Source organism: Moesziomyces antarcticus (genome assembly GCF_000747765.1).
Source record: "Moesziomyces antarcticus DNA, scaffold: scaffold_v10004, strain JCM 10317, whole genome shotgun sequence".
NCBI lineage: Eukaryota > Fungi > Basidiomycota > Ustilaginomycetes > Ustilaginales > Ustilaginaceae > Moesziomyces > Moesziomyces antarcticus.
This window is the reverse complement of record NW_014639006.1, coordinates 85,493-104,389: the sequence shown is the minus strand read 5'-3', so window position 1 is coordinate 104,389 and position 18,897 is coordinate 85,493. Positions and strand designations below refer to the sequence as shown.

The 18,897-nt window shown below is 63.4% G+C and overlaps 10 protein-coding genes across 10 annotated transcripts; 4 read left to right on the top strand and 6 right to left on the bottom strand.

The window, feature by feature from the left end:
- Window positions 1-85: 85 nt before the first annotated feature.
- Window positions 86-4,078, top strand: PAN0_004d2149 (gef1; the record flags this gene model as incomplete). The annotated part of the gene is made up of 1 exon (XM_014802094.1): window positions 86-4,078. One exon carries the CDS (start codon window positions 86-88, stop codon window positions 4,076-4,078), a length of 3,993 nt encoding a protein of 1,330 aa, XP_014657580.1.
- A 166-nt stretch (window positions 4,079-4,244) lies between these two features.
- On the bottom strand, window positions 4,245-4,805 carry PAN0_004c2148 (histone-fold-containing protein; the record flags this gene model as incomplete). The annotated part of the gene is made up of 1 exon (XM_014802093.1): window positions 4,245-4,805. One exon carries the CDS (start codon window positions 4,803-4,805, stop codon window positions 4,245-4,247), a length of 561 nt encoding a protein of 186 aa, XP_014657579.1.
- Window positions 4,806-5,216: 411 nt separating this feature from the next.
- PAN0_004d2147 (DNA binding protein) lies at window positions 5,217-7,640 on the top strand (the record flags this gene model as incomplete). The annotated part of the gene is made up of 1 exon (XM_014802092.1): window positions 5,217-7,640. One exon carries the CDS (start codon window positions 5,217-5,219, stop codon window positions 7,638-7,640), a length of 2,424 nt encoding a protein of 807 aa, XP_014657578.1.
- A 153-nt stretch (window positions 7,641-7,793) lies between these two features.
- On the bottom strand, window positions 7,794-10,193 carry PAN0_004c2146 (glycosyltransferase family 4 protein; the record flags this gene model as incomplete). Its single annotated transcript, XM_014802091.1, has 1 exon — window positions 7,794-10,193. The coding sequence occupies one exon, from the start codon at window positions 10,191-10,193 to the stop codon at window positions 7,794-7,796; it is 2,400 nt and encodes a 799-aa protein (XP_014657577.1).
- A 283-nt stretch (window positions 10,194-10,476) lies between these two features.
- On the bottom strand, window positions 10,477-11,604 carry PAN0_004c2145 (uncharacterized protein; the record flags this gene model as incomplete). Its single annotated transcript, XM_014802090.1, has 1 exon — window positions 10,477-11,604. The coding sequence occupies one exon, from the start codon at window positions 11,602-11,604 to the stop codon at window positions 10,477-10,479; it is 1,128 nt and encodes a 375-aa protein (XP_014657576.1).
- Window positions 11,605-11,654: 50 nt separating this feature from the next.
- Window positions 11,655-12,903, top strand: PAN0_004d2144 (DASH complex subunit DAM1; the record flags this gene model as incomplete). Its single annotated transcript, XM_014802089.1, has 2 exons — window positions 11,655-11,696; window positions 11,869-12,903. The coding sequence occupies 2 exons, from the start codon at window positions 11,655-11,657 to the stop codon at window positions 12,901-12,903; spliced, it is 1,077 nt and encodes a 358-aa protein (XP_014657575.1).
- Window positions 12,904-13,050: 147 nt separating this feature from the next.
- Window positions 13,051-13,577, bottom strand: PAN0_004c2143 (uncharacterized protein; the record flags this gene model as incomplete). The annotated part of the gene is made up of 2 exons (XM_014802088.1): window positions 13,051-13,356; window positions 13,434-13,577. The coding sequence occupies 2 exons, from the start codon at window positions 13,575-13,577 to the stop codon at window positions 13,051-13,053; spliced, it is 450 nt and encodes a 149-aa protein (XP_014657574.1).
- Window positions 13,578-14,044: 467 nt separating this feature from the next.
- Window positions 14,045-15,013, top strand: PAN0_004d2142 (uncharacterized protein; the record flags this gene model as incomplete). The annotated part of the gene is made up of 1 exon (XM_014802087.1): window positions 14,045-15,013. The coding sequence occupies one exon, from the start codon at window positions 14,045-14,047 to the stop codon at window positions 15,011-15,013; it is 969 nt and encodes a 322-aa protein (XP_014657573.1).
- A 64-nt stretch (window positions 15,014-15,077) lies between these two features.
- On the bottom strand, window positions 15,078-16,031 carry PAN0_004c2141 (rab family GTPase; the record flags this gene model as incomplete). The annotated part of the gene is made up of 1 exon (XM_014802086.1): window positions 15,078-16,031. The coding sequence occupies one exon, from the start codon at window positions 16,029-16,031 to the stop codon at window positions 15,078-15,080; it is 954 nt and encodes a 317-aa protein (XP_014657572.1).
- Window positions 16,032-16,389: 358 nt separating this feature from the next.
- On the bottom strand, window positions 16,390-18,795 carry PAN0_004c2140 (transcriptional adapter 2; the record flags this gene model as incomplete). The annotated part of the gene is made up of 1 exon (XM_014802085.1): window positions 16,390-18,795. The coding sequence occupies one exon, from the start codon at window positions 18,793-18,795 to the stop codon at window positions 16,390-16,392; it is 2,406 nt and encodes an 801-aa protein (XP_014657571.1).
- Window positions 18,796-18,897: the final 102 nt, after the last annotated feature.

The window sequence follows — 18,897 nt, the reverse complement described above, 5'->3', positions numbered from 1 at the left end:
AGTCTTGCCGCGGCCCTTTCATTTCAAGCTCATGCTTTTGCGCATGCACATCTGCTCACACCCCCTTGCCCTCGCGTCTTCTTGCATGCCTCCATCCCAATCGCATCCCCATCGCGCTCTCACCCACCCTTCGCCGCTCATCGCATCGCCCACTCGCATCGATCATCCAACACCCACCATGCCGCCACGCCATCACACCGACCACCACGACGCTTCCGCTCGTCACTCACAACCAACTCCATCTCCCATCCCACAGTACCAACTGCAATCTCGTCCAGCTACCTTTCATTCAGTTCGAGCTCCTCTGCCTCTGCCTCTGCACCTCCATCCTTTCCACTCGTCTTGGGCGCCATCCTCCCTCCCATTCCAACCTAGGCCTCCGCCAGCAACGAGCATTCGTGTCGGCTGCCGCGTCCCCTCCTCCCTCTCCAATCAGTACATCTTGCCTCCTCCGCAATCGCACGACCGGCTCGATCACACCAGCCACATCTACCTCCCACGCCCCATCTCGGCTCACCCGAGTCAATCCACCATGTCCGCAGCAACTGCCTCCACGGTAGACCTGCTGCCTCGCATGGGGCCCTCCTCCGGCATGCACAGCCCCTTTTCTATACCACATCCGCTCTTCAACAATGACGCAGGCCCTTCCTCCTTTCCCTCGTCCAGACCACCCGCGCCCTCATCCATCGACACCGGCGCTCGCAAGAATGCCGCCCTGCTCGATGCTCTCGCCGGTCCTTCGGGCGCATTGAAACTCTCCTCGCCCGCGTCCGCAGCAGCTCCGCCTTCCAGCCTCGAACTCAGCCAGAACGCAGGCTCCAGCTTATCCGCAGGCGGTGCCTTTGGCGCATCAGGCGCCTACTCCTCCTCCAACGGCGGCGCATCCGGCGGCTTGGGCAGCACCAACATGCGCCCGGGCGGCGGCGGCGGCGCTGGCGGCAGAGACGACCTCCACCGCAACGGCGCTCCCGGCGACGGAAGCGGCTCCGGCGGTAACGGCGGCGACGACTCCCACGACGACAAGGACGACAAGGAAAAGGCAAAGAAGTCAAACCCGCTCGTCGATCTCCTCGACACAGAGGCCGCCTACGTCTCCGAACTCTCCAAGATCATCAAAAAGGTCGCCGCCGCCTGGTCCCGCTCCAACTTCCCACCGCCCGAGCTCGATGCCATGTTCCGCAATACAGAGGCCATCTACCGCGCAAATCGCAGCTTCCTCAAGGCGCTCAAGGAGATCGGTCCCAACCCCTCGTCGCCAAAGGCGCTCGGCGACCTGCTCATGAAGTGGATCGACGATCTCGAGACCCCCTACTCGCGCTTCTGCGAGAGCTACCTCTGCGACTTTGACGCATGGTCCGCCGTCCAGTCCAACCCGCGCCTCGCCAACCTCCTCCTCGACGTCTCGGGCCCGACCGATGCAGACGGCAACCCCGTCACTTTTAGCGATCGCAAGCGCGACCCCAACGAGCCCTGGACCCTCGACGGCCTCTTTGCCCTCCCGCACATCCGCCTCAAGTACTACAAGAAGCTCTACTCGCGCCTCCTCAAAAGCACGCAACCCGGAAGGAGCGACCATCGCCTGCTCGTCGGCGCAAACGAGAAGCTCGACGAGCTCGTAGACAAGTCCAAACGCAGACTCGCCGTCTCGGTCCTCGACGAGGTCGCCGGCCGCGAGTCGCGCGACAGCTCCTTTGCAGACAGCAACGTCAACAGCGAATCGTCGCAACGCGAACGCGTCTCTTCCGCCACCTCGCACTCCGACTCGCAATCGCCCAACTCGCGCCCAGTCCAGACGCTCGGCAACAAAACTTCCCCGACGCGAGCTCCCGCGGCCGGCACCGCCAATGCTGCCTCCACCGCATCTGCCGCTGCATCATCATCGCTGCTACCCGCCGCCGGACGCGCTCCGACGCCTGGTGGCATGCCCCTCTTTGGAGCGCCCACGAGCCAGCTCAACGGCCTCAGCTTGGACCACCCCAGCATCTCGGCTCCCAGGCCCGAGCTCGTCCGCGGCAACTCGGAGGTCGCCAGCGTACACGACAGCGGCTCGCAGACCGCAGGCGACGACTCGGCATCCACGCGCACCAACTCGCTCTCCCAGCCCATCGAGAACCTCGAGAAGCGTCTCGACACTTCCAAGACGCTCGACATTTTCACCATGAAACCCAAAAAGTGCCAGCTCCAGATGCACCCGCCCAATCTGCCGTTTGCCCGCGCGCTGCGCAAGTCGGCCGACGTCGTCATCCACTTTACCCCGAGCAGCGGCGGACCCGAGATCAGCATCCGACGCGCACACATGTTCCTGCTCACCGACCTCTTCCTCGTGTGCGAGCGCATGACGCCCAGCGAAAAGGCCGAGCTCTCCAAGGGCGGTGTGGGCCCGGACATGTGGCTGCTGTATCCGCCGCTGGCAGGTAAGCACTTGCGCGTCGCCGATCTCGGCGGCCAGGGCAACACGCTCTCCATCACCATCCTCAAAAAGGAGACGCTCACCGTCCACACCGACTCGCGCGAGGCAAAGGACGAGTGGCTCGAGCACTTTGCCGACTGCCAAAAGTTCGCCGCCAACCTCGGCCTCAAGGTCAAGACGGGCAGCAGCACGCTCTCGGCGCCCTCGGCTGCAAGCAGCGTGTCGGCCGCTTCGCTCGGCTCTGCGCAGCCGAGTCTCACCACGCCGGCGCTCTCGCCTGCCATCTCGGTCACACCCTCTTCGACGCACGGCCACGATGACGTTGCGGAATCCATGCCGTCGACATTTGGCAATGATGGCCCCAACAGCTCGCCCGTCATCGGCTCGGATCTCTCGAGGCAGGCTTCGTTCAACTCGGTGGCATCGTTCCCCAAGGCGGCCGCGCTCGGCTCGCCCGATCTGGGCAACTTTGCGCCCGGCAGCAGCTCTGCCTTTTCGCCACGATCGCCGTCGCCCTCCAACTTTGGGCCGGGTGGCGCACCGTCCAACGGTCCGCACGGTTTCGGTGGAGCGCGGCCGCCCATGCAGATGCGTCCGGGCATGATGTCGCCGTCCAACGGCGCGCTTTCGCCCGACACGAGCCCTGCCACCGGCCCCGTGCGCTACGGTCCCGGCGGGTTCGGGCCCAACGGCCCGATGGCCATGGGTCGACCTCCGCTCATGCAGGATCCCAACATGCCTCCGCGTTCGCCTGGCGGCATGCGTGGTCCGCCCGGTGGACCGCCGGGTCCTGGAGGTGCCATGTTCCCACGCGGAGGCCCAAGTCCTGTGCCTGGTCAGATGCCGGGAGGTCCGGGCTCGAGTCCCGGATTCGGACCTATGCATGTGCGTCCTGGCATGGCACCGCATGGAGCGCCGGGCATGGGACCGGGTGGACAGGGTGGACCGGGGCCGGCGTTCATGAACGGCGCACCGCGACCGCCGATGCCGCGACCGCCTCCGGGTGCGCAGCCGTGGGCGAGTGGCCCGCCTCCGCCGCCGCCGAATGGCATGGGTGGCCGCGAGCCGTACAGGAGGCCGTCGGCGCCGAATCTGCGCCAGGCGTCGCACGGCTCGTCGGGTGGCGGCAGGACGTCGGACGAGGGCGAAGGTGGGCGGTCGTTTATCCGCACGCGCTCGGTGTCGAGCACGGGCTCGACGGCGCCCAAGCTGCCGTCGGCCATGATGAAGGAGGGCCGCGACCGGGGCGAGCGCGGTACGGATGTGTCGCCGCCAAGCAGCCCCGTGGCCAAGAAGCAGGGCCCGTTCCGAAGCACCGTATCGGCGCAGATGCGATGCAAGCTCTTCCTCAAGCAGGGGCATGCGCAGTGGAAATCGCTGGGAAATGCGCGGCTGAAGCTGTTCCACATCCTGCCGGACGACATCAAGCAGCTGGTGGTGGAGAACGAGCGCAAGACGCTCATCTCGACCATTGTGCTCACCGACGGCGTCGAGAGGGTGGGCAAGGTGGGCGTCGCCGTGGAGCTGAGCGACCGAGGCAACCGGACGGGCATCATCTATATGCTCCAGATGCGATCCGAGGAGTCGGCGAGCGGCCTGTTTGGGCAGCTGCTCGAGGGCAGCGACAGGACGGCGGCGGCCACGTCGATGGCCGGCAGCTTTGCCTGAGCACGCGAGGCGCCGCCAAGTTTTGCATTCATTCTGCTCAACATCGTAACTACCAATAGAAACACTTTGCACTTGTATGCGCGCGAAAGGGATGGGAGAACCAGGCTTTTGAGCAGATGCGAGTTGTGGATATTGTACAGGGTGATAGTGTAGAGATGTGCGGCTATTACTCGTCGTCTTCTTGGTCCATATGGTCTTGGTCGTCGTCGTTACCATGTTGGTGCGAAGGACTGTCTAGGACGTCGTCATCGTCTTGTGGCTCAGCTTCCGATTCTGGGTCTTGTTCTGCTTCGGCTTCTGGTTCTGGGTCGTCTTCGTCCTGGAGGGTGCCTTCTAGGATCATGTTTTCCTCGGTTTGCTTTTGGGCGAGTTTCGTTTGGCGTGCTTCGAGGGCGGAGGAGAGGGGCATGGCGGTTGGGATGGCATCGCGCAGGAACTCGAGCGATTCAGTCTGCTGAACGGCTCGAGAAAGGTCCTTGTAGAACACGTGCTTGCGCTTGTCGAGCTTGGCGTTTGTGTACGCCTCGTCGGTGAGTCTGCGGATGAAGATCTCGGTGGCAATGCTGATGAGGAACGTCGCCTCTTTCGAGCAGATGTCCACGTCGCGGTCCGCTTTGATGATGCGCTGAACGCGAGCGACGGGGAAGACGGAAACACCCTTGTGCGTAGTGGTTGCCGAAGGAGCGGGGTCCTCCTCCACCAATTGCGGAGATGATGGCGACGACATTGGGCTGAATGGTTTGTCGACCGAGCGAGAGGGCCAAGCAGAGAAGTGATGGTGGACTCGAAGCAAGGCTGGATTCGTTGGGCCTCTTTACGCGACGCGTGCCGTCGAAGCCAAAACGCTCAGTCCAAGCCAGAAGAAGAGCTGACGCGCAGAGAGCAACACTCCACCCGCCCATTTCCACTCGATTCGACTCGACTCGACTGCGCCCAAAAAGGTGTGACTTTGGCATTTCACTTCACTTCATCACCTTCTTGGCTTCGGCTTCGGCTTAGCACCACAGTAATCTGCCCCTTTGAGATATCGGCGTGGCCGACGGGTGTGTCAGAATGCTCATCGTCATCAAACGCTGAGCTGCTCTTTGCTCGTCGACTCACCCGCCTCCGCCCTCCATCGTCTGGGAGCTCAATAACAATGGTCGACGATCGCGAACAGGACCTGCCGCCCGAGGCCGAGGCGGCGCGCTACAAGCCGATCCGCCGCCTCGACGAGAATGTTGTCAACCGCATCGCAGCCGGCGAGATCATCCACCGCCCCGCCAACGCGCTCAAGGAGCTCATCGAAAACTCGCTCGATGCTGGCGCCACTCTGATCCGCATCACCCTCAAGGAAGGCGGCATCAAGATGCTCCAGATCCAGGACAACGGCTGCGGCGTTCAGCCGTCCGACTTGCCTCTCCTCTGCGAGCGCTTCGCCACCTCCAAGCTGCGCGACTTTGCCGACCTCGACAGCATGGCCACCTTTGGCTTCAGAGGTGAGGCGCTCGCCAGCATCAGCTACGTCTCGGCTTCCATGAGTGTCGTCACAAAGACTCGCGACAACGACTGTGCCTACCGCGCCTATTACGCCAATGGCGCTCTCGCCCCACCTAAGCCCGGACAGAGCAGCGAGCCGAGGCAATGCGCAGGCACAGACGGCACTCTCATCACCGCCGAGGATCTCTTCTACAATGTCCCACAGCGCAGAAGGGCTCTACGCAGCCCCGCAGACGAGTACAACCGTGCTCTGGACGTCGTCTCAAAGTATGCCGTGCACTACGGCGGCAGAGGCGTCGGCTTTGTCTGTCGCAAGGCTGCCACCAACGCCACCGACCTCAACACTCCTTCGTCGCCCACCAACACCACGCTCGACACTATCCGCATCCTCCACGGCAACGCCGTGTCGCGCGAACTCGTCGAGCTCACAGATGTACACGACGCAAACCTTGGCTTTCAGTGCAACGGCTGGATCAGCGGCGCCAACTGGAGCAGCAAACGCACAACGCTGCTTTGCTTCATCAACAATCGCCTCGTCGACTGTCCGCTGCTCAAGCGCTCCATCGAGGCGCTCTACGCAACCCTCCTCCCCAAGGGCGGTCATCCGTGGATCTACCTATCACTCTCCATCAACCCGGCCAATGTCGACGTCAACGTGCACCCCACCAAGAAGGAGGTGCATTTCCTCAACGAGGACGAGATCGTCGAGCACATTTGCCGCGCTGCCCAGGACAAGCTCGCGGGCGCCAATTCGAGCAGGACGTTTGCCTTTTCGCAGGCTGTGCTCCCTGTCCTCGCAGCCGACGTCGCTGCTCGAAGCGTACCCGCACCCGCGCCTGCGCAAACAGACGAAGCCGATGCGCACAACCCCATTGATGCGGGGCGCGAAGCGACGCGCAGCCGTGACAGCGGGAGGGCGACCACAAGCTCATCAGCCTCGGCGGCTCGAAGAACAACAGGAGGTCCCATTTCATCGTCGAAAGGCTACCCACAGCATCTCGTACGCGTCGACGCCAAGGCTCGAACGCTCGACTCCATGTTTTCGGCTTCAACCTCCGCGGCGGGCAAGAAGCGCCTGCTAGATTCAGATCTGCACCAAAGTTTCGATTCCGACTTGCCGACTGAGGCGTCGGACGATCAGGCAAACGCTGGTACCTCCAACCGTGACAGCAGCAGCTACAGCGCTCCTGCGGCCAAACGCGCGCGCCAAGGCCTTGGCGTGCGTGTCACCGACTCGGACTGCTCGCTCACATCGGTGCGCCAGCTGCGCGCCCACATTGGCAAGGCGCAACATCGCAACCTCACCGAGGTGGTACAGAACCACACCTTTGTCGGCGTCGTCGATCTGCACAAGGGCATCAGCCTGATCCAGCACGAGACGCGCCTGCTGCTCGTCAACCACGACGCCATGATTCGCGAGTTTGCCTACCAGCTCGTGCTGCGCCAATTCGGCAGTTTCGTCGCGATCAAGCTGGATCCGCCTCTCTCGCTCGATGAGCTCGTCGACATTGCGCTCGACAACACCGCCGGCGTACCCGAGGACTCGACGGCGAGCACCGAGACGGTGCGCGACAAGATCGTCGGCGTGCTCCTCGACCATGCCGAGATGCTGCATGAGTACTTTTCGTTTACTGTAGACGCGGATGCGCGCACGCTCAAAGCGCTGCCGAGTCTGCTCCCCGGCGCGATCGTGGCGGGCGTGCAGGGCGCGTGTGCGATCGAGCTCGAGCGCTTGCCGCAGCTGCTCGTCCGCCTCGCCACCCGCGTCGACTGGCAGGACGAGCAGGCGTGCTTCGACACGTTTGCGCACCAGATCGCATGGAGCTGCGTGCCGTGTCCACCGCCGCCACCTCCAACGTCGACGCAATCGAGGGCGGGCGACGAGGAAGACGCAGTACAGGCACGGCAGGCGTCCGACGAGCACGAGCGCGAGACCGAACTGGCGCGCCGCAGAGTGCAGCACCTCTGGTTTGACAACATGCCCAGGTCGCGCGCGCGCTACGTGCCCAGCCGCGCCACCAACGACGTCGTCGTACAGGTCGCCAACCTGCCGGACCTGTACCGCGTGTTTGAGCGGTGCTGAGCTCGTTCATGTACAGCATCACTTGCGGACGTTTTGTCGATCTCATTGCTGCGTTTTGCGCAAGCGAAGCACACGTCGACACTGGGGTCACACAATGATATAACTTAGTTCGCGCAATTCACTACCGCTACTCGGGCTTGCTATTCACTACCGCTACTCGGACTTGCTCTTGTCCTTGCCAGCGGTCAGGGGGGACCACAGATGCTGCAACCATGCGTCCTCGAACGCCTTTCTGCCGAACATGGTCTTTGCTCTTGTGCGCGCATCTGCCCTAATGCGCTGTATCCGCTGCGGGTCTGCATCGAGCATGTGCATGATTTGCGCCAGTGTCGCTGCGTACTCGTCCACGTCGCGTGCATGCCAACCCACGCCCTCCATCTTGCCAACTTGATTTGGCTGCGCAGGCAGATTGATGGACGGCGTGGCGATGTCCAGCCAGGGTCCTGCCGACCTATGGCTGAGCGTAAGCAGGCCGGCAGCCATGAATTCGACGACGTTGATGCCAAAGTGTTCGTCCTTCATGGTGCTCAAGCCGACGCCTGCGCGCGAGAGGTGGCTGAGGATCGTCGGATAGTCGGCATTGACTACAAACTGCACGTGCGCATCGACACCCAGCTGCTTCGCCAGACCGCGCAGCATCTCGATGCGCGCCTCGTCCGCCTCGTTGCGCGACGAACCCATCATGACGAGCTTCACCGCCGCGTCGCCCGAGAACAGCTGCGGCTCGCGGTCGTAGAGCGCTTTGAGCACGCGCAGCTGCGTCGGATGCTCCTTTTCCGGCCGAAACTGCGCCAGACTCACAATCGTGCGTGGCTCCGCCCTTGGTTCGAGCGCAAACTTGGTCAGCTCCTCGGTATCGCAAGGAGGATAGACGACATGCACGTTGTGTTTGGGGCCGAGCAGCGTCTTAAGGTGGGCCTGGGTCCAGGAGCCGTTGGCGACGAGCGCATCCGCGTGGCGCAGCGCCCAGCTGTACAGCCGCGCAAACACGCGGTAGTAGACGAGCTTGACGCGCGAGCGCAGCTTGCTGTTGGCGGTAGCGGCGTCGTTGGTATGGCCCGCCTGCCTGTCCTTCACGCGGCGCAGCATGTCGGTGCTGATGATGGGATAGTGCACGTAGGCGCCCGTGCGCACTTTGCGATCGATGAGCTTGAGCGCCACATACGAAAACGCATAGCCCATCGTGTCCACATACACGTCCGGCACGAGCTGCGAGAGCGCCTCAAACGCCAGCCACACCGAGCCGTAACTCTGCCCGAGCAGCGTCCAGCTCTTCCACGCACCCTCCTCGACCATCCAGCGCCGCTTGAGGGGCACCATGGCCACGCGGCCGGCGTCGAGGCTGATGCCGAAGCGCGCCGACGCCTTGGCGAGGATCTGCGGCTTGGACGCCGCGGGGAAATCGCCCGTGTAGATGACCACCACCGCGCGCGGGTCGCGCGCGAGGTGCAGCGCCACCGCTTCGTACAGCACGCGCTCGCCGCCCCCGCCCGCGTTGCAGTACGGATGGAAGAAGCCGATGATCGTGCGCGCCGGCTGGTCCGCTGCGAGCTCCGCCTTCTCGTCGATGCCCAGTTCGGCGAGCAGCTTGCGTCGGCGCGTGCGGTTGGTGCGACGCACGCGGCGCAGCGCCCTATCCACCACCTGCACCGCGCCGACCGTGACGGAAAAGAGGATCAGGAAGAGCGGCAGAAAGATGGGCACAAGCACCGACTTGAGCGTGTCCACCAGCGAGTCGGCGCGCTCGTACACCACTGTGGTCGCTGCAGGGTCGTACGCCGCTTTGCCTCCGCCGGGCTGCGATGTCGAGGACGCACTGACGGATGCGGGCATCATGTACAAAAACACGCCCACCAGCAGCAGTGTGTACGCCGACCCCGACAAGCCGCGCGCCGAAGTGAGTGCATCCACCATAGTCCGCTGTGGCTTTGTTGACTTGGACCTGGTCACCCGCGCCGGCTCCGTCCTGAGCCTTGCTGCAATGTACAGATAACTGTCGAGCATGAGCCAGAGCGGCAGTGCGACCCAAACGACGTTCATAAACACGAGGTAGAGCCAGAGGAGCAGCCAGTTGCTCGTATCCAACTGTGCGCTTCCCGCCAGCCATTCGGGTGCAAACGTCATCCATCCGCCATAGATCTCGCCTGCACTAAGCACGGTGACCCAATAATAGTACGTCGGATCGTCCTTTGCCAGGAGCCAAGCGCAGTATCCCGCCATGGGACCGGCGACGAGCACGGTGAGGAACTCCATGGAGACGAGCGTAGGGTCTGCTGTGCCCCATCGTGCATCGGCTGCCGCGTACTCCTGCCAGAGGAAGCCAAAGAACGATTGGGATGCGTTGACGGTGCGCCCGCGCACCGAGAGGTAGAGGAAGGATCCCTCGAGCGTGAGGTGGCAGATGGCGTCGAAGGCGAGCCAGAGGAAGACGAGGCGCGTCTTGCGCGTGGCGGTGGGCGCGAGGAGCGCGCGCGAAGCGAGGTGGGCAGCGAGCACCATCGCACCCACGTAGCCCAGCGATAGCGCCGTCTGCATGTTGAGCAGCCGGTCCATTTTTCGGTCAGCCGACACAGCGCAGCCGTGGGTTGAGAGAGGTGTTGGTGGTGGTGGTGAGAAGAAGCAAGTGATGGGAGTGGGGGGGGGGGGGGGGTGCAAGAAAAAGGGTCCGTGCCGCCGCGGGGTTTGGAATTGCAACCCCTTTGGTCCGACCTCAACGCCGCTCCACCGTGTTGGGCTCAGATGTTGTCTCTGGTACTGGGCCGTGGATGGCACACACTCGTGTCTGTGGGAGACGAAAACGTCGGCTCAGGGTATCTGGCATTGACCGGTGCTACAGCTACGCAATCCAGCGCAGCGACTCGAGCACCCTCTGCTGCAAAAAGTGCGTCTCTGGCTGCTCCTCCGCGCTGTGGTCCGCCTCAGCCACCGCAATAGCCGTACCGTCATGGCGGCACTGCTCGCTCTCAACCTGAGCCACCCCCGCGTGAGCAGCATAGCGTTCCATGATGCGTTCGCGCGCGCGCAGTCTGCACCTCGGGCAGAACTTGACGCAGCCTGCCGAGTCGGCAAAGCGCACGCCTGCTGCCTCGGCTGCCACGTCGTCGTTGTCGGCGGCGCTGCACGTGGGCACGCTGACTCCGAGCTCGAGCTCGATGAGGTTGCGCCTGCGCATCGGACAGTCTGCTACACGCAGCGTGCGTAGATTGACGCGCGTGTTTCCGGTGGTGAGCAGCGTACGGAGCGTCTGGGGCTGGAGGGTCTTGTTGGCGCCACCGAGCAGCGTGAGGCTGGCGAGGTTGGGCAGCTCGCTGAGCATCCTGGCCGTCGCCACGTCGTAGCAAAAGTTGCCCAGACGCAGCGAGACGAGTCTGCTGCTCCAAGCGGCCCGCCCCGCGTCGACGGGCGTGAGCGCGCGCAGGAACGAATGATGCGGTGCGAGCAGCCAGCACGACTGCGTGATCCACTCGAGATGGTGTGGCTGAAAGTGCGTAAAGAACTCGACCGCCTCGGCCACTGCCTCGCCGGGGAAGCGCACACGCAGGCTGCGCACGCGCGACCACGGTTGCTGCCCCTCGCCGGCGCTCGTCTGGACGCGCGAGACGAGTCGCGCAAGCCGCATGGCCTGCTTCCAGTCGATGCGCGCCGAGTAGACGTCGAGTGCGCGGATGTACTGCGCATAGTGCGGATGCGCCTCGAGCGTGGACAGCGCGCACGAGAGCGAGAGGCGCGATGTGAGCGTGAGGTGCTGGTACAGGTGGCGCACGCCCGTGCGGCGGAAGAACGAGTTGGCACACAGAACATCGGCGACGCTTCCCGACGCGGGGCTGTTCTGAACATGCGCGAGCGCAAAGGCGATGACGAGCGACTGTAGCTCGTCTGGCAGGCGGTCGAAAGGAAAGCTCGCGGCGTCCGAGGCGCACGCCAAAGGCGCACCGGCGCTCAGCTCGCTCGCAGTCGCACTCATGGCGATGGTGTTGGCGGTGGATGAGGCAGGGCCGACATTCCGGGGATCACATGGGCACGAGCTGCGTTGGATGGGATATCGTCGTGTTCGAGGTTGGTTGGAAGGGTCGACGTTGGCCCGAGAGAGGTGGGCAAGTGGAGGCGAATTGCGAATTTGGGCAAATGTGAGATCGATGCCTCAAACACTGTCAGAGCCGGCGCGCGTGTGTTGGACGGGAGAGCAACACTTTCAATTTTGGCATCACGTGGATCGCGACGCGCGCAGTGCGAGTCGGTGTTGGCGCAGTGCAGCTCGTGCTGCTTAACCACCACCACCACCACCACCACCACCACCACCACCACCACCACCACCACCACCGCCGCCTCTGAATCCAACATGTCTCGATCCAGACAAGCGTCCGGGCCGACGCCCACCACGCCGCTGCGGCGCATCTCGCGCGGCTCGCTCAACGCGCTCTCGCACTCGGCGTCCAAGCAGCTCGGCACCGGCTCCACGCCGCTCTCGTTTCTGCAGGGCGCGATGAGCGACCTGGCCGAGGAGGTGGGCGTGCTCAAGCTCAACCTCGAGAGCATCGAGGCGGTGCACGACAGCCTGCACAGCTTCAACGAGAACTTTGCCATGTACATGTACGGCCTCAAGATGAACGCCTACTGCGTCGAGTGGCCCGAGGCGCCGCTGGCGGACAACTTTGAGCGCGCCGAGAAGCGCATCGCGCAGCAGGCGCAGCAGTATGCGGCGCAGCACGACCTCGATCTGGCGCTCTCCGCTCAGGGATATGCGGGGGGTGCGGGTGAGACGGTCAATCCGGCTGCCGACCAGACCTACGTCACCACCGACGACGAGAGCATCTACCGCACCGACGCGGCGCCCCTCGTGACCGCCAATGCACCAGCCGCCAAACCGGCACTCAAGTCGGCACTCAAGAAACCCGCCACAGCGACAGCAGCCGCCAAAAAGCCTGCTGCGCCTGCTGCAGCGGGAGCTAAGCCCAAGATGACGCTGGCGCAAAAGAAGAAGCGCGAGGCGTATACGGACGAGATCATCGAGACGCTGCCGCTCGAGTACCGCGGCGGGGGCAACGATCCGAAGCAGAACGCGATGGCCAAGCACGTATGCATGGCGCTCATCGCCGCGGGTCCCAAGGGGCTGCGCATCGCCGAGATCGTCAAGAATCCGGAAATGTCGCAGGCCAAGATCAACAAGACGCTCATCGCGCTCGTCGCCGCCAAACACGTGGTCAAGGCGAGCAACAACGTGCGTCTTGCTTTACTCTGCTCCTGGTTCTCTGCGTCGTCGTGACATGGCTGACCCCATTCTCTCTTCTTTCTCCTGCATCTTTTGGCGCTGTGTGCAGGGGATCGTGTACAGCCTGGATTCGAGCCGCCATCCGACGCTTCCCTAGGCGCGCGCTGCGTGGATCATGTATTTGTATTGTCTTTCTTTGGTTCAGAGTTTCTTGTTGGCCTTGTCTTGTTTCTCCTGTTTGATCTGTTCGAGGCGCTTGGATCGCTCACGCTCCTCGTCGATGGCCTGTTTGGTGAGTTTGCCCTCGGGGTCTTCGGCGACGTGTTTCATGGCGTCAAAGTCGAGCTGCTCGGTCTGCGTCTTGAGCCGGTTCTGCTGCGCATGGTCCAGACGCAGCTCCTTGTCCTTGATGAGGTGGCGCGAGCCAAAGAACAGCGCGAGGCAGACGATGCCGCCGGTGAAGAGGAAGAGCGGCGTGATCTCGGGTCGGTTGACCACCTGCTTGAGCTGTGGCAATGCGTTCGATTAGAAAGAGTGGGTCAGATGCGCAACTCGACTGCGATTCGAAGCAGCGCGGCACTTACGCTTTCGCCTTTGGCACGGGACTGGTCGTCTAGTCGCACGCGCGTGGTGGACAGCAAGCGGTTGCCGGATGGGGTGCTGCGGGGCGCGCGCAACAGGCTGACGCGCATCGCTGTGGCCGTGGATGGGGTGAAAAGAGATCGCATGTTGCTCGGCTCTAGCTGTCTAGGTGGTGCGGGAGCAAGAGGTGATGGATGCAAAAGACAAGTCAAGATTGGACGGTTGCGCGGATTTCTAGACTGGCCCCGATCGTGGTCAGATGCTCGGACCGCACACCCAGCCACGGCGGCATGAAGCCGAAGCCTCTCCATGGCCCTTGGGTTGCTGGCCATGCTGCGAATGAAGTCATCCTACATCGAGCCATCGACTGCGACAAGCTCGACCATCCTCCACATTCGCTTTTTCGACTCACAACAAATGATGTGCCCTAACACGACATTATCGGCCCAAAAAGGCGTAGTGCCAACTTTAGCAATCAAGCTCACCTTTTCAGGGTCTGGACTGGTGGTGGTGGAGAGCTCATGCCGAAAAGAAGAATCCGAGGGCGGCGCGGGGCACCTCTTTTTCCTCGCCACCTGCATCTCTTCTCTACACGGAGCAGGCATCGACAAGGATGGCGGCAGCAGTGGACACGAGCGCTTCGCACGACGTGCGCGCCGAGCTGGAGCGCCAAGAGGCGCTCGACCTTGCCGACCCGCTGCGCCACTTTCTCGCTGTCGACGACTCCACACCGGGCCCTGTCGACACCAGCGACATTCGCGATCTGCCGAGCAGCAGCGACTACAGCATCGTGCCCACCCAACTCGAAAGCATCATCGACCAGCGGACCACCATTCGCTACTTTTGCGATCTTGCGCGGCGGCCGCAACTGCTCGATTCGTCGGGCACCGATGAAAGCGAGGCGGGATATTGGGATGTGCATCTGAAGCTCGACATGACTACGGGGTGCGGGGGGAAGATTTGGCCTGCTGCCGAGGTGCTTGGAGCGTACATTGCTGCCAAGTACTCGTCACCCGCCGCAGCAGCCGGAGCGCAGCAGCAAGAGCAGCAGGAAGATTTCAACAACCACGGTTGGGATTGGAGGGGAAAGACGGTGCTCGAGCTGGGGTCGGGGACGGGACTGGTGGGCTTTCTCGTGCATGCCATGCAGCTGCAAGCAAAGGTATACGTGACGGATCAAGATGCAATGCTTGCACTCATGCGCGATAACCTCGCACTCAACTTCCCCACCACCTCGGCCACCACCGCGTGCGCCGCGGATGGACGAGGCGAGTTGGTGGTGGCAGAACTCGATTGGGGCTCGCCCATCCCCGCTTCGATCCCCGCACCAGACGTGCTGCTGCTGGCAGACTGCGTGTATTTGGAAGTGGCCTTCCAGCCGCTCATCGATACCATGCAAGCACTGTCGACGAGTCAGACCGAGATTTTGTTTTGCTACCAGAAACGTCGCAAGGCAGACAAGCGATTCTTTGGCCTGCTGCGCAAGAAGTTCGTCTTTGCCGACGTCACCGACGACGATCCCGTGCGCACAGTGGAATACCGTAGACAGGGCACACAGCTCCTACGCATTCGCAAAAAGTAGCAATCCCCAAACCCCTCTTCCTCTCTCAACCCATTCGTTGTGGAAACGTTTGCATTGAAACGAGTTAGGCTATGATGCAGCACTCGCTTGGGGCTCGATCCGACTGTTGCTCGCCCGACGCTGGTGCGGACGAGCTGAGTGAGCGGATGGAGAATCCGCTTGCTGAGCGTGTGGTTTGTGCTGGCTCGGATGGTTCGAGTGCGACGGTGCCGGAAGTGCGGCCTGCAGCCCTTACACGCATGCGCGAACGCTTACCCAACGTACCACCATCGTACTTTGCCGCCACCCCCGGTGTGCCATCCGCCTCGGCTTCGGGCGTCGAGAACTTGCTGTGGATATCGCGTGCCGCCTGTGCAAATGCCTCGTGCACATTGTGCCCCGTCTTGGCACTCGCTTCTACGAACAACAATCCATGCTCCTGCGCAAACTGTCGTGCCTCGGCCGTGCTCACCTCGCGCTTCTTGCCCTTGCTCCGTCTGCGATCGATCCTTGCCCTGCGCGTATCCTGCGCTGCCTCGTCTTGTGAAGTCGCACCCCCATCTGTGGGTACGTCGTCTTCGTGCTCGACCAGATCGTACATGTTTCCAACCAGCACGATGCTCACCTTGTCCTCGGCATGCGATCGCACATCTTCAAGCCACCCTTTGACGTTGAGGAAGCTCGGACGGTGCGTAATGTCGTACACGAGCAGCGCGCCTGCTGCGCCGCGGTAGTAGGATCGCGTGATGGAGCGGAACGACTCCGACCCCGCCGTATCCCACACCTGCACCTTGACGGTCTCGCCATTGTCGAGGCGGATGAGATGCGAGCCAAACTCGACGCCGATGGTGGGATCCGGATCGGCAAGGAACCGGTCGTCCGTCAGACGCACGAGCAGCGACGACTTGCCCACGGACGAGTCGCCGATGAGGATAAACTTGAGGATGTAGTCCCACCCCGACGATGGAGGCGCGGTGCTTGCGCCGGCAGCCGATGGCGACGAGGTGTAGCTGCCAGATGGAATCCGGATAGGCGCCATGGCGAAAGCAGCAGCACGGTAGATGGCGAGCGCAGATGGTGGCAGCCAGCAACGACAGAGCGGATGGCAAGTCATAAGTAGGCTGATATCGCCTCGCCCTCGCCTCGGCTCGCGCCAAGTCGGCCCCCCAAAAAAGGGTTCGTCTCCCCACGCGCCTCTCTCTCTCAAGGCCTTGTTCGAATGGAGCGCGCCTGGGGGGATGTGCCTGAAAATCCCGCCTCCCCGCTGCCATGCGTGAAAGTGGAGGCCATCCTCCGCACCCACGAGCCATGTCAAATGTAACTTACACACACACACACTCCGCCTCGAGCCAAGTACGACTACACATTGCGGCTACAATACAATGGCGCTGAGCTGCTTATACGGCTGCAGTCGGACGATACTTTTCCTGCTTGCTCGGACTCTGCGGTGCATCGCCGCCTCCCGTGCCCAGCGCAGGCGAAGCGACGAGCGGCGCACCGCGTGCATTGTGATGCAGCTGCGCCTGGTGCTGCTGTGCCGACGTCACTCCAGGGCTGGCGTGCGCCAGATCAAACAATCCGCCTCCATTGCTCGTCGGCACCCCATTGACGCCGCTCGCCTTGCCGTTGCCAACCACGCCATTCACCCCGGACGCCGTGGCGGCAAACGAGTAGCTCGCCGACATGGCCATGCTCCCATCCAGCCACTCGGGCTTCTTGACCAGCTTGTCGCGGCTGCGTGGCGGCGATCCGATCCCACCCGTCCAGCCCGCGTCGCGCGCCGCGTCAAAGTAGCCCATCTCGCTGAAAAAGTCCCACACCTTGCCCAGCTTGTTCACGTCGATCTTGATGAGCGCGCGGCACTCGCGGCGCGTGAGCTTGCCGCCGCGCGCGATAAACTCGGCGATCAGCGTCGACTTGATCACCAGGAACGGCTGCGGCAGGATGCGCAGCGCAGAGCACAGCTGCACCTCGGCCGGCGTCAGCAGGTTCAGCGACGGCGCCTTGGCCAGGTTCAGCGGCTGCGGCGGCTTGCGCGGCGTCTTGGGCTCGTCGCTCCCATTGGCGCCGCTGCCCGCCTTCTTGGCCTTGCCCTCCTTGTCCTTGTCGCCCTTGTCCTTCTTGCCCTCCTTGCCGTTCGCCGCAGCTCCGCCACTCGCGCCTGCTGCTGCCGCTGCCGCTGCCGCTGCTGCTGTCGTGGCGGTGTCGTCGTGCGGCGTCGGCGTGCTCGTCTCGCGCTGTCGTGCGCGCGCCGCGTCGATCCTGGGCCGCGCCGATGCCGCCACGGGCGTCGCTGCCGCACCGGACGCCGGGAAGGCGGCGAGACCGCCCGCTGCGAGCTCGGCGGCCTTGCGTGCGCGTTCGGTCTTTTCGCGCTCGTACGTGCTGGCGTCTTCGAGCGTGAGGATGCCCATCTTGCGGTAGTGCTGCAGCTGCGCCGCCGCCTTGCGCAGCGCCTCCTCGTAGCACAGCCCGTTGAGGAAGTCCTCGTAGTCGAGCGCCGTCTGCATCTGCGCAAAGTGCTTGGTCCTCGAGAGCAGCTCGCGCTCCTCCTTGGGCCGCCGCCGCTCCGCCGCCTGGTTGCGCCGGTAGTCGACCAGATTGCGCTCAAACATAAAGTGTTTGCGCCGCAGTCGTCGGTCCAGCCGCTCGTTGTACATGTCGATCACCGTGAGCTTGAGAGACAGGTCCGTCGGATCCTCGTCCCAGTCGAACGGCTTGTCCTCCGGCTCGGCGTCCTTGTCCTTGTCTTTGTCCTTGTCCTTGGCATCCGCCGCCGCCGCTTGCTGTTGCTGCTGCTGCTGCTGCTGCTGCTGCTGCTCTTCGGCGTCTTCGTCGGCGTTGCCCTCCTTGTCCGCATCGGCTTCGGCATTCTGGGTGGCCTTTTTGCTGGTGGGGCCTCCGCGTCCGCTCGCCTCCATGCGTGCGTGGCCCTGCGTCGCCTTGCTGCCCAGCGCCTCCCATTCCGACGGCATGTCGGCGCCGCCAAAATCGTACACGCGGCCGAACTCCATATCCTTGATCAGGTGTTCTGCGTCCTGCTCGTACTCGTGCTCAAACTCCAGACGGCCGGGCATGAAGCCGGCGAGCTCGCTGTGGTTGGTGGGCGCACTCACCAGCGGCTTGGCCGACTTGGGCGGCGAGTACGACGCCTGGGCTTCGCGCAGCGTCTCGACGCGCCGCCGCTTGCGCCGCTGGAACTCGTCCTGCGATATCGACGGTGTGAACGCCATCGAGGGGCCCACCACGGGCGGCTCCTGCGTGGTGAGCTGGCACGCCACGCGGCTTCCCGTGCCTTCGTCGTCTACGAGCGGGTCAAACACGGGTAGCGCCACTCGCTGGTATCGCTCGAGCGCTTGCTGCGCTCGCTGATCGCCCTTTTCGCCGCCATCGCGGCCCTCGACATAGACGCTGAGGTAGTGTTGCTGCACCTCTTCCTTGGTGCGGTTGCCGATGTGGTCGGCAATGTCGGCCCAGTTGCCGAGGCCGTAAGTCTGGCAGCCGTCGATGAGGAGCAGCTCCTCGTCGGCGCCCCAGTCGTCGCAAAAGATGGGGTACGAGTGCTGCTCGACCACGCGGTAGTCGTGCCACGCCTTGTGCTTGCCCGGCTGCGCGCCGGAGCAGAAGCACGATGCGCACAGGTCAAAGTCGGTGCAGCCGCCCGCACACCGGATGCGCACCGTGAGCGTAATGTCGGCGCCGCATGCATCGCAGTGGTAACGAACGCCCGGCTCGGCGGCGGCGGTGGTGGAGCCGTCTTCGGACTTGGGCGTAGGCTTGTTCTTGCGGTGGCTCACCGTCATGATGATGGGCGGTCGGGGTGTAGACGGCCAGCCGCTCAGCCGATGTGCGACGCAAGACCGATGTCGTCAAAGTCCAACACGACGACGGCGGCGCGCCGTGTG